The following is a 13794-nucleotide window of genomic DNA, read 5'->3' as shown; positions in this document are numbered from 1 at the left end:
GTTTATAGAACCCTACGTGTGATTTGAATTACCACACACTTCTTTTTATTTTCCTTTCATTATTTGACTTTCCATCTGTGAATGATGATGGAAAGTTTCTTTCCCCATTTTGGCAATCAGACATTTCATATGTTGAGTTTTCTCCTTTTATTTCATACTGAGCTCTAGAATTTCAATACTAAGGTTTTTAAAAATCCTCTAGAAGCAAAACTTCCTTTACAAACTACATAGACCTGAGCACTGGACTAGGTATGAGGACCATATTTGTTCAGACTGAATATTAGGATGCATGGGACAGACTGTTGATCTGGGCTGTCTGGAAAATCTGTCTCCTATAGGTATGTGTCTCTTAAGGAGGCACACCTGTGCTCTAACCATGGGTGCCATCTGCTTGGAGTTACTGAGCAAGGGGGGCATGGTGGGGGAAAGGGTTAGGGGGATGTCTGCGGGTGTCTGAGCTTGTTTGTCTAGGGAAAAGGCTCAGGAGGGAATCTGTCCTAGAAACCATCCTCTGCTTCATTGAATTATTTCTACCTCCAGAAAGCAAATTTCCCTATAGTGAAGTATGTCAAAGAAATTCTATATAAATAGAAGCAACATTCTGTATTTGTAAGTTGATTGCAGTCCGTTCAGGAAATGGTGAGTTCTCGGTGTAGCGGATAAAACCATTTATTATTTGTATATATAGAAATTGAGGGAGATTTCTGATAACTTCCTACAATTTTCCCTTACTGATTTTGCAGATTGCAAAACTGTAGGCTGCATACTTCTCTGACTTACCAGTTGGTCTCTTGGGTTCCTGCTTTTTGCGGAACTAGAAAAAGGTTGTTTAGGAATGCTGTTTGTAGTACTTTACAGAGCTGCACTATCCAATACAATAACCATTAGGCACATATGGCTACTTAAATTTTAATTTTGATTAATTACTATTAAATAAAATTTAAAATTTGATTTCTCAGTTACACTAGCCACATTTCAAGTGCTAAATACCACATGGGCTGGTGGCTACTGTATTGGACAGTACGAGTATAGAACATTTCCACCGTCATGGAAAGTTCTATTGCATAGCACTGCTGTCTGGAGTCTTGGCACCTCCAAAAGTAACAGTACACCTAAACAGCACCTTTTGAGAGGTCAGCCAGGAAGCTCTAATTAGCTGCCTCTTGGCAACCTTCCCCCTTCTATCAATTCCACAAGAGCTAACCTAAGGATTTATCAAGGACCTTTGTGCTCTAATGAAAGCCAGCGTTTACATACAGTCCTCTCCTGTAGTGACAGTTTGCTCAGAGGCAGGAAGTTAGCAGAATGGATGTGGGCTCCGGCTATTCAGAGCAGTAAGTAAATCTTTTATCCAAAAGGCACTGTCAATTCTAAAAACTGAAAACTGTTATTCTGGTGTGAACAGTTACATAAATAATAATTGACATGATTTTGATCTTCCTATATTTTACAAAGTAATTCTATTAATTTCTGATTCTGAAATACAGAATTTATTACTTCCTAAGTTAGGAAGTCTAGCTTTTGAAAGTTATTATATACATTAAAAGACTATCTTTATAAAATACTTATACACAGACCCAAAAGGATTCCTCAGATACCTATTGCATGCAGTTGCTCTTGAATATAGCCATATCTACTACAAGTCTCATTTTTAATCTTCTTCAGAGAAGACAGCACAGACTCCTTTAGTCATGTCCTGACTTAATTATGAAATTCCATGTTTTAGACTTGTGTTTAGATTATGCTTAAGTATCATAGGCTCTGCTGACTAAATTGAATAACTTGGGTTGTGACTGGATGGAGAGAGATGGGAGGTTCTGATTTAATCAATGATCTTACCTCATTGTCATCTAGGGCCTAGTTCTTACATGTAATCTACCCAAATCCTTGAACATTTCTACCTCCAAATGATTTTCTAGCCTTTTGGTCACCTCTGTTCAGCCTCAACCTCTCCAGATTCTCCACCCTTCGTAGGGTTTTGAGTTCGGGGTTCTAAAGCCTAGTAAGACGATCCTCTCTCAAATTCTTCTCTCACTTGTGTTTGTATGTCCCTGTGATAGGTTTTGCTCCCTCAGTATATCACAAAATATTATGCCTTATCTTGCCACTTGGGTACAAAGCCAATACCCTACATCTCATACTTGTCTGTTTTGTATTTAAACTTTTTGAAGTGTACCTCCCTGCCCTTGTGCCTGTCAAACTTCATGGAGATCAGTTAGAGGGCACCAGAAAGGAGATATTGGCTTTTGGCTCTGTCTTCAAGTCAGTGTTTCATCTGTGTTCAGCTCTCCTGTTCCTTAATAACTTTGTTACTTCCTTAAGTGCATACAGTAGTTTAATTTAGCAGAAGTCTGAGCTAACCATTTTGTTTGTTCTCCACTTCCTTAAATGAAACACAGAATCATCTGGCAAGGAGCATTTCATTTTGATGTTTGACATATTAACTACAGTTATGATTGAACTTAATTACTTGTAGTTCCCTTTTTCTTTGGATTTAGAATCTGCCTTCTCCTTTCTAGGTTAATTTGCTTAGTAGAAAATTGCATCTTTATTTTTAATTATCTTAACAGATTATGAATAGTCTTCTTAACTCAAAATTGTTTCGTTTCACTCTCAAAACTTACTAAAGTGTATCTTCTAAACTAAAGTAGATAGAAAGCTTCTCTATCAAGGATTTAATAAACTAGGAACTTTGAAGAACTACTTGTATAAGCTCTGGTTTTATGTTTGTGTTATACCCACAGGCTCTTCAATAGCAATAGTGTAGTGTAGTAAAGAGGTTGGCAAACTATAGTCTGGGAGCCAAAGCTCTCACATAAGCACTTTACGCTTCCATAAATTAATACATCTATATTTCTGTTTTTATATGTAAAGTTTTATTGGAACACAGTGATGTACATTCATCTATATATTGTCTGGCTGCTTTCATGCTAAATGACAGAGGTGAATAGTTGTAACGGAGACCACATGCCTTGCAAGCCTGAAATATTTACTGTCTGGCCCTTTACAGAAAAAGATGTATGACTCCTGGTATAGTAAAAACCCTTGAACTGGGGAGAGTAGTCAGAAGACCTCAATTCTGTCTACTCTTTCTTTTTTTGTGTGCAAGAAATATGAAATACTTTATTCTTCAATACATCTGAATCACATATTACTGTCTACACTTGATTCTATCTCTAAGTTGGCAGCAACCTTCATAGGTTGCTAAGTTTCTGGACCTCAGTGTTCTCATCTGCAAAATGAGTCTCTTAGAATGAATCATCTCGAAGGGTGACTCTCAAACTCTAATAAAATTCTATAAATCCATAAACTCTTGTGGAACCTTTTTGCCATTTTACATAATAGCTTTGCATTGAATATCTTAACCATGTGCAGTAGCTGAGCTTAAAGAACTAAATAACCAAAACTGCTAGCCATAAGACAGATAAATTAGGAACTTGCTACTATTATCTCAAAAGAATTTACCTCTCAGGGCTCTTTTAAATAGAGCTTTCCTAGTATACATATTTCTAAATCTTTTTTATAGTAGTAGCTAGAACGGGCCTTGAAACATGAAACTAACATATTAAGAACTTCATTTGGAAATAAAAATAAAGCATCTCTAAAATTTTAGTTTCAATGTGTGGGAAGCAAATGATTTGATATATAAAATTCCATTCTCACCCAGCGTTTAGGGAACATGTGTAATATGTAAAGTGAAATAAGCTTCTACTGTAGAAAGAAGAACTCAACATTCAGTACTATTTTTTTCATCTTCGTAGCTGATGATAAAATTCTGCATAAGGAGTTCTCATGTGTTAACCCTGGACTTTTGGAAATCTAAAAAGTTGCCTGGAGTAATATCATCAAGATTACTTCTCTGTTTTTTTGGCTCTTCCCTTTCTGTAGTCTATCTCTTTTTTCAATTTATATTTGTAGAAGGAAACCCTAATGTGGCCCCCCCCCCAAAAATGACCCTTTTAGAAATATGTTTCTATCAATACAGTATTAGAATTGTTCATAATTATTAGTAATTTATTGTTATAATTGTTGATAATAGTTAATAAATAACTACATACACAAAATATTGATCTTTCTTTTCAGAAAAATCCAGGAGTTCAATGTTTAAAATTTAGACTTAGACTACTTTACATTTAGACCACTTTATTAGTGATTTGATACTGAGACTCCCTAAATGGGCAGGTCTACCAGGAGCAGCGAAGGCTGTGCTCATGTTCTAGCTACATATTAATAGGGTCGGTAATAAGTTGCATTTACAAAATGCTTTATAGTTTGCAAAGCACTTTCATAAACATTATGACTTTTGACAGTCACGTAAGGTATATTGGTTTTAATATCCTCACTTTACACATGAGAAAACCTCAAGAGGTTAAATGACTAACTCAAGGAGGGTCATGCAGACAAAAACTGGACAAAGCCAAGGAACACAGACCTATGCCTAATGGTCACATAATTGAACACTTTTACAAAATAACTTATCGTTCTTCTTGTTGCTTAAACAATAATTCCCAACCATTTTCTACCCAACCATCCTAAGGGATGCCATGCACTCAGTATGACAGTGATTCTCAACCAGGAATCAGCGAAGACTATGCATGTGCTTTAAAAGAGTCATATGAATTGGATTCAACTATGTGGCCTGTTTGAGAATTACTGTATAAGACTAACACATATTCATTGTTAATAACAAAAAAGGGACAAAAAGATTTTAAAAAGGAAAAATAACTCATATTCCTACTACCCAGGGATAATTAATACTATTAGCATTTTGATATATGTCTTTTATATCTGTGTTAACTTTTTTTCAAAAATGAGATCATGCTATAGATTGTTTTTAAATCTTTTTTTGTGTGTAATTCATCACAAGCATCTTTCCATTTTAGTAACATTCTTCTGCAGCATTGTTTTATGGTAACTGCAGATTATTCCATTGTCTAGTAGATGTTTGAGTTCAAGGTAGAAGTGGTTTCATATACTTTTGCATTCCCCAGCACTCTTATTCTGGTATATGCATATGTGACTTATCTAAAGGAATCCAAAATTATTAAAAACCACCTCTCTTTTGGCTGTCCTCTCCTATATATTTTACTTTCTGATTAATTCTTAAATAACCATTGGTTAATTAACTTTTTGTATTTAGATGTTTGTTTTAATAATATGTTTCATCTCTTTACTTTAGGGGGCAGTACTAGCAGCTGTGTCAAGTCACAAATTCAACTCATTCTATGGGGATCCCCCTGAAGAGTTGCCAGATTTCTCTGAAGACCCTACCTCCTCAGGTAATTGAATCATTCATTCATTCACCAGTGTGAATCCTTTGATGTCTACATCCTTTCTCTTCCATTATGAATAAACTTTTTCCATGAACCTAGTCAGATCCTCCAAGGAATTCTAAAGAAGTTTGTCAGCAGCCAAATTCCATCCACTTGCGTCTGGTTCCTTTTCATTTTAATGCCAAAGTTGCTTTCCCCTACTGCTCCAAACCAGCATTTCACTTTTTTTTTAATATCTCAAAATACTTCTTCCCCTTTCCCCACTCCAGATTCAACATTGCACTTCATCCAATCCAACATTTGTAGTCAGGCTTTTTGAATCTGTCTGCTTACCTTCTACCTCAACAAAAACTTCTGATGTGAGATTTTCCCCATGTCAACCATAGCAGATCGAACTTTGGGACAACACTGCTTTTAATTGAATCTTTTCAACATGAAGCTGTCTTGCGAATTGTCTCTTGAAACAATTTACAGGTTCTTCTCTTTTATAAAGTCTATATCCCGTGTCTACAAGCATTCAAGAGAGAAGAACATAGAAGAATTACCTATTTGATGAAATGTATATAGGTACTCCTGGAAAAACACACTAGAGTTCACAAAATTGCTTTATAAAATGCTCATATTTCAGTCTTACCTGTGAGGTATTCTCAAGGGTTACTTACTAAAAGTACATAGGCCCCATTTGTATGTACACATAAATGCATGTATGTGTGTTAAAGGTTTTAATTTTTTATTTATGTTTTTATTTACTTAACTCCTACATCATATGTCCTCTGGCCTCAGCTTTTCTTTCTTTAATTAGATTTACTCAGTGTTTGTCATGTAGTTGACTTTGTGCTGGTGATTGCTCTTTGTACTCTTGGACTGGCTCATTCAATATTCATGTATTATCATTGGAACCAAGGCCCAGGGCCCTTCCTAAAGCATGAGTTGTTTGTCCTTCACAGTTAGTAGCATAGGAAGAAGGGATGTGCTTATGCTTCTTGCATGTTGGAACCGTGAGCATTTGTCAGTATTTAGACTTCTTGCCTCCGCTCCACATACACGCTCACACACACACACACACACACAGTTTCTTACAGATTGGTTTGTGCTTATACCTTGTGCAAAAGAACAGGATCAGATTTCCCATTCCAGCAGCTGCATAGTTCCTCATTTTGACCTTTGCCATTTGGGATGTGAATCTTCCTCTTTTGAGTGAAGGTGATTTCCAAAAACATACATGAATGGGAGTCCGAGGGAAGGACTCTGAGGAGAAGGACTTACTGTTTTCCTCTTGTGCTGACTTGGTAATTATCCAGGACCCTTATTAGCACTTGAAAGGCCAGGCCGTAGTTGTGTCATAGGTATGTTCCCCAGCGCCCCCTGTTGCTTCATGCCTGTCTCGTCTTCTTCCAGTTCATCTCGTTCCTTCCATTTTGTCACTTTTTCTTGTTGTTAACAGGAACTTCTTTCCTCTGTCACCACAGTCAACCCTATCTAGGGCAACTGGATCTTGTAACGGTTTTATGTTGTCCTGTGACTACATGATATAGTCACATACTTGGAATATATTTAGAGATTTTAGGTCAAGATCTCTAATACCATTTTCATCTTTAGAAATGGGCCTAAGGAGCAGGATGGTCCTTGCAACAGCTTCATAGAGCTAATCTTTAATGTTACCTCTTAATATTTACCTCTTCTAAAACAAGAGTTTAATGAGCTCTTAAGTATTCCTTTCTGTAAAGAGCTGGATTTTTCTTTCAGGGAAAGGAATTGTCTATAGTTATAGACGTACTTATTTTCTATTAAATACATTTGTATTACCCAATTTTTTCTGTTTTTTCAGTACAATCTCTAAGTGGTATGGTTCAAATAGTTTCTGATACAGTACTTACTTTTTAAACAAAAAAGAAATTTCTTGCACTGTCTTACGAGTAGCCTGCAAGCCCTCAAATTAGTTGTTTGTAATTTTGCATTCCTTTTTGCTTCCCTTTCCTGCAGTCACACCCTATTTCTTCTTTTTTCTTTCTTCTAAAATTTCTGCATCTTAGTGATCTTTCAAGCAGTCTGTATCTTCATTTGATGTGTAAGATGTATCTACAATAGTTTAAAATGGTACTGTCTAGCTGCTACAAATAAAAGGTAGAATTATTATACAGTGTGCATGTCTCATTACCTACCCTAAATGAAGAGGAAATTTTTATATAGTCAGACGTCAATGACGGGAAATGTTTGGAAAAAATTCTATTTTCCTCAATTTCACATAGCAATCAGGAATTTTTCATAGGTTCCTAAAATCAGCTTTTAATACTAAGCCATTTAAAGGGAGGCATTGTCACTACTGTCAGCGTTATTTATCAGATGTCTACCTGCTGCAAATTCCCTTTTCTGCAACTAACAGGATTGGTTGTATGGTTAGTTGCTGAAAGCCTATTGTATTTTGTGTAGACTTGCATAAGAGGTTTCCACTTTCATAAATTAACACATCCATATTTTCATTTTTAAATGTATCTTTATTTTTAATATTTTCATTAATTTTCAAGCCTAAATTCTTCTCTGTTTAATTCTAGTTCTTTAATTCTGCGTCATTTATTTTAAGTTCCCACCATTATCATTTCCACTGTCTTTCTGTTTAAATTTGTATGGGTTTGTTTTACAATACAAAACACAAAGCACTTCTCATCTTTACCTGAAAGTTCTTCCAAACCCATGTCAAAAAGAGAAAAACGATCATACAGCAGGTGCTCATAGGACAGGGGTGTGGGGGTGGGGAAGGAGGAGTTAGCGAGAGAACCAGTGTAGTGTCACCAACTAACTGTCCTTTCTTGAGTTGGACTGTTTTTCATCCTTAAATAATGCCTTTTCTGTTCTTTCTATGAAATGATAATAAATGGTAGGTAGTTAAAATTCTTTTCTTAATGACCTCGCTTGACAAAGTTTAAAGTTGGCAATCTTATTTTGGTCCCCTCAAATTCTATTCCAAATCACAATTTTAATTTAAAAAAAAAATTGAAAACGAATCTGTGTTCCAATTCGTCATCTAAAGAAGAGTCTAACTGTTTAAGGTATGCTGTTTACATTGTAAAATAATTGTTATGTAAGAGTTTTTTTCCTATTTTGATTACTGAAATTAGTCCATTATACATTCTCTAGAATCTATTAAGTTTAATCTTAAGATAAACAATGTATTGTTGCTTTGTTACTTTATAACTCAAAGTGGAAATATTCTGTGCTCGTATTTCAAATCAAAGAAGTCAGAATCAGAACTCAGAGAGCGTGCTCACCAAACCCAAGGGCTCACTTTGGGCTCAGCTAAGAGACCATGCTTCTTGTGGCTCATCTGTTGGGCCCACCTGTGGCTTGATAACCTGCTTGCTCTAAAATCATACTGTTTGTTGTTTGTCCATATGCTGCCTTCCTCCTAGGACTTCTAGCAGCAGAAAGTAGGTATCCCTTTGTTTTTCTCTAAGGTTTCTCTTTTATGCAAAAGTGTTTGGCTTTGCATGGTTCATAATCAGCTTGACTTTTTCCTTGGCTGTTTGTGTCTAAATGTTTATGAATTTTAACACTGCCTGACCTTACCGTGGAAATTTGTATATGTTCATTTGCTGAGGCATTGTTATACAAATAATATTAATTTCTTCTTTCATAAGAGGAAAAAGAAGCAGTGTTAAAATTTTAAGTGCACTTAATATTATTTCACATCTGAATTTCAAGCACAAATACATTAATTTCTGGGGAAAGGATAACTATTTCATAATTTGCTTTCAAGAAAACTTTCAGGGTAAGTGAATGTTCCTTTAACAGTTACATAATCTATACAAACAGTTTATTACTCTCTGTTACTGACTCTATTTTCAGTTTATTAATATGGAGGTGTGAAATTAACTCCTGGATTCTCTCTCTTCACAACTTCGACCATCAGAAAGAGCATTTATAAGGAGTAGTACAGCTAGATTTTTATTACAAAGGAATATAATTTGAGTATGTGACACTATTTAAAGTAAAAAGTATGTAAGAAATTACATACATGCAAATGAGTACAAGTAAAGCTAAGGCATTCTAAATGAGGTGGGTAGATTGTATCAATGTCAGTGTTCTGGTTGTGATATTACATGATAGTGTTGTAAAATGTTACCAGTGGGGGAACTGAGCAAAGTGTACAAGGGATCTCTGTATTATTTCTTACAACTGCATATAAATCTACAATTATCTCAATAATAATTTCAATTAAAACAATAGAAAAAAAGCCTTTACCCCAACATTGTGCTTACTGAGGGGAAAGTATATAAGAGACAAAGATAAACAGAAAATCTGAGTGCTTATAATTAAATTCATTGTCACACTTTCTTGCATTAGTGACTTATAGCTCAAATTGCAGCCAATTTAATATCAAAATCTCATATAAAAATCTCACAATATATTAGTTATCTGTTGCTCTGTAATGAATAACCTCAAAACAGCATTTATCATCTCACAGTTTCTGTGGGTCAGAAATCTGGACATGGCTTAGCTGAGTGCCCTGGCTTAAGGTCTCTCATGACATTGCATTCAAGGTGTCATCCAGAGCTGTGGTCTCACCTGAAGGCCCAAGTGTAGGGAGACTCCTCTTCCACGCTCACTCACATAGTTGTTGACAGGCTTCAGTTCCTCCCTGACTGTTGGGCCTCTCCACAGGGCTGCTCACGGCCTAGAAGTTCGCTTCACCCAGCACAGATGATCAAAGCGAGAGGGCAAAAGTGACAGAGGGTGCCCAAGATAGAAGCGACAGTCTTTATAACCTAATCTTGGAAGTGACATCCTATCACTTCTTCCCTATTCTGTTTGTTACAAGTGAGTTAATAAATCCAGCCTATACTCCAGGGAAGGGATTGATTATATAAGACAGTGAATACCAGGAGGCCAGGATCTTGGGGGCCATCTCAGAGGCTGCCCACTACCTACAAGTTAATGACCATTGAAATATAAGACTCTTCCCATTTGTAACTGCTGTTATTTCTCCTGATTTAGCACCTCTCTCTCTCTCTTTTTTTAAATCAGCAGACCTATCATGTCATTTGGGAATGAAAGCATCTTAGAGGTGTCAAGTAGTGCTTTTCCTTAGTTGTAAAGCTTTATATGAATGGGCACCTAACAACCAGCAGAATGTTATTTAAAGTACTTTGATAAATTTGTGCCCAGTGATGTTGCTATTTGGAAATATAGATTATTTTAACAAGCCTAATGGCGTTAGAATTATGGTATGTATACTCTGACAGAATACATTTGCAGAGTTTACTTCTTTTAACTAATAAATGTTGAGGCATCTGTACTATAATCTATACAAAAAGAATCTAAAACATTTATCACCATGTGTAAGTTTTCATAACTTGAATTGAATATAGCACAGATGCTTAAGTCCAAAATCCAATTTTCATTACAGGATTCATTATTATATATGTTAATATATATATATTATATGTTATATATATATAATATATGTTAATAACACAATTATTATAACTTGGCTGATAACTAGAATTTGCTTTCTACGATGGGAATAAAAGCTGTTGTCCAGGAGAGGGGGTAGGGGGGAGAGATTGCAAAGCGACAAGAGGGAACTTTTGTGGAGTGATGAAAATGTACACCTAAATTGAATTTTAATGTAATTCTGCCTTAATAAGCAGATTTTTCAATGCTGTTGTGCTTGTGAGACGGGGCTTTGGGTGATATGAAAGCACGTGTAGTGATTCAGTATTGTGTAAATTAGATGGCTAATGTAATAGGAAAGAGAGGTTATTGATAACTTAAGGAGAAACGAGACTAGATACAGATGCTGAAATAGCTCAGTGATACTGGGTTTTGTAGCTAAACATATAATTTTTAAATAAGCACATAAAAATCTTTGTTACTGAAATAACTGCATACATGTGTGTATGCAGTTTATCAGATGTATGCAGTGTATACATTTATCAAAAATCATTGAATAGTACACTTAAGATTTGTGTATTTCCCTCTATGTAAATTTTACCTGGAGAGAGAGAAGTATTCACATCTATGCTAATACGTTTAGGGGTGAAGTATACTGATGTTGACCATTCTGCCACTTATTTTGAAATGAACAGAAAATAAGATGAATTGATGGGTGGATAGATAATGTGATAAGGCAAGAACTGTTCATCGTAGAATCTAGGTGGTGAGTGCAATTCTTTCAACTTTCCATATGTTTGACATTTTTCATAGCAAAGCTAGAGGGAAATAGTTTTAAGACAAACTCAACCTACTGTGACACCGAGAACTTTTTAAACATTCTACTATTTATTTTTCTGCCCTCCTTTCAGGTTATTTTTATTCAGTCAACTTTTTTATAAGAGTTTTTCCACTCTTGTAATGAAATTGTTCTAGACTCAAAGTTTTATTGACCTTAAAAGTATATTCCTCTTTAAAGAAATAGACTCAGAAAACATTTTTAAAACAGTTGACATATTTATGCTTTTTTGAGTAATATTTCATACCAGTAGCATAAAACTTTGTATCAGTGAAATTCTTAGAAAAAGTAGAAATGTTCAAATTTAAAATATATGATTATCAGCCTAATTTTTAGATATAAGCTGATTACCAAATGAATTATGCAAAAATTAAAGTAAAATACTATTCTGAAGGCAGGGCTTGATTACTTTCTAGTGAAAGTTTGGACCAAGGCCTAAGCAAATAAATCTTATATGGTAAACAAAATTGAGATTAAAGAGAGAGTAAAAATTGTATATCATCTTATTACCAAATGCAGGTTGACTATTCAGGAGTGTTGCTGAGGGTAAAACATGGTTTCGGGAGGGGCCAGTCTGTAGTGGAAGGACCAGGTGTTAGAGACCTGGGTTCTAGGACTCCCTCTTCTGCTCATTGCTATGGCCCCGGGATCATTTAACCCCAATGAGCCTCTGCTTTTTCAAATATCAAAATATAAAAACACTTGTCTATAGAACAGGGTTATTGTGGAATCACATAAGACAAGAAGTATAAAAGCACTTTGGAAATTATGAAGTGTTATACACATACAAGTATTAAAATAATTTTCATTTTGACTTTAAGGAAACAGCACTATAAAATTGTCTCCTGTGGTTACATGTTTTTCATTATAGTAGTTTATTTTCAGTTCTTCAGAATTTGCTCAGAAAAAAAATTTAATCGAATATATTTTATTGTGTCTTTTCATACAAAGCACTCAGCAAAGTGCAGCCTGGAATACAAAAGTGAATATGATGCCTACAGTCCTGCCATTAAATAAATCACCCTCTCTTGGTATTGAACTGCAGATATCAGTTGTACACATCTGTGACATGAGATGTGGTTCTCTGGTTGTACCCAAAGAAAGAAATAACAGAACTGGAGGAGGTGTCCGTAGAAGGTGTTAAAATCATCAAGGGTGAAGAAAGATTTTGAGGTCAGACTGAAAGTACGTGTCGTTTCAATATGAAAAGACAAAGGAGAAATGGAATAAAAACTAATTTTCCTAGCTAGTTACAGAAACTTTAAATTAGGGGTACTTTTCAGAGCTTGACATAGGCAACTTGAGTACAGCTGTGGAAATGCTTCCTTTCATGATTGAAAACCTACAGAATTAATCACATTTGGGTACAAGAAAAGACTATAAATCAGTTCAGAAAAGGTGACAGGTTCAAGGAAACTAAATAGACCTGTTAACCTGGTGGGTCTTGCCTACTAGAGACATAGGCTAATAGATGTCTTTGAGCTTCTCGGCAAAGCATCCACTGGGTCTGTCAGAGCAGATCAGACCCCAAGTGGGGGTGTTGAATTCCTGCTCATCCCCCTCTTCTCTCAGGCTGTCCCAGAGACTCCCTCTGCAGACTGTTTCTGTGCCACTTTATTTTCACCTCTTCTGTGCCATTTGCTGCACGGTATAGTATGCCCGCTTCACATACCAGCCTGAGAGCCCCTTCCTCAAGCCCAGGGCTCATTCCTGTTTTCCCTGAAGCCTCTGCCTCGCACCTGGCAAAAAGCAGGACGTTTGATAAAGGTTTTGGTTATTGTCTGACCCAATAGGGTTCAAGTTCTTTTCTAACCTCCATATCTGTACATAAACCACACGTCGCTTCTGGTTGAAGGCTCCCCCTTTACTTCCTAGTCCGGCCAGTTAGTGTAGTAGGTCAGGAAGAGCATAGAGTTCAGATCCAGACCCCCTGGAGTTGAGTCCTGCCTTTACCACTTCTAGTCGTGACCTTCCTTGACCTCTCTGAACCTCAATTCCATATCCATATCTGTTTCTCTTACTGTGTGGTCCTGAGGACGTACGTGCCTGGCACATAACAAACACTCAAGACTTGGGAGCTGACTATTACTGTTTCTTTAGTACGTAATTAATTCACTGCATACTTGTAGGTGTTATAAAAGGAATCAAATATAGACCTACCTTAAAGTCCTCACAGCACAGAAACAGAGTAAACACGTGCACGCATAGGGTAACTCATGGAGAGTGCTGGCGGGGCAGGAATTGCACGGAGCTTCGGGAGTTCACAGACCAACAGATGATATGTCCCTTGTC

At 36.1% G+C, this 13794-nt stretch overlaps 1 protein-coding gene across 8 annotated transcripts in view; it reads left to right on the top strand.

Annotated features, from left to right (window-relative positions):
• Nucleotides 1-13794, top strand: part of CASK (calcium/calmodulin dependent serine protein kinase) — a 315531-nt gene that overhangs the window by 220445 nt on the left and 81292 nt on the right. For all 8 annotated transcript variants that reach the window (XM_006211818.4, XM_006211816.4, XM_031671296.2 and 5 more), the window contains exon 10: nucleotides 5180-5279. In XM_006211818.4, coding sequence (XP_006211880.1) covers nucleotides 5180-5279 — 100 coding nt within the window. The remainder of the gene's footprint in view (nucleotides 1-5179; nucleotides 5280-13794) is intronic.

This window comes from Vicugna pacos, chromosome X (assembly GCF_048564905.1).
Source record: "Vicugna pacos chromosome X, VicPac4, whole genome shotgun sequence".
NCBI classification, from domain to species: domain Eukaryota; kingdom Metazoa; phylum Chordata; class Mammalia; order Artiodactyla; family Camelidae; genus Vicugna; species Vicugna pacos.
Note: the sequence above shows the minus strand (reverse complement) of the source record. Positions and strands in the feature narration are given on the sequence as shown.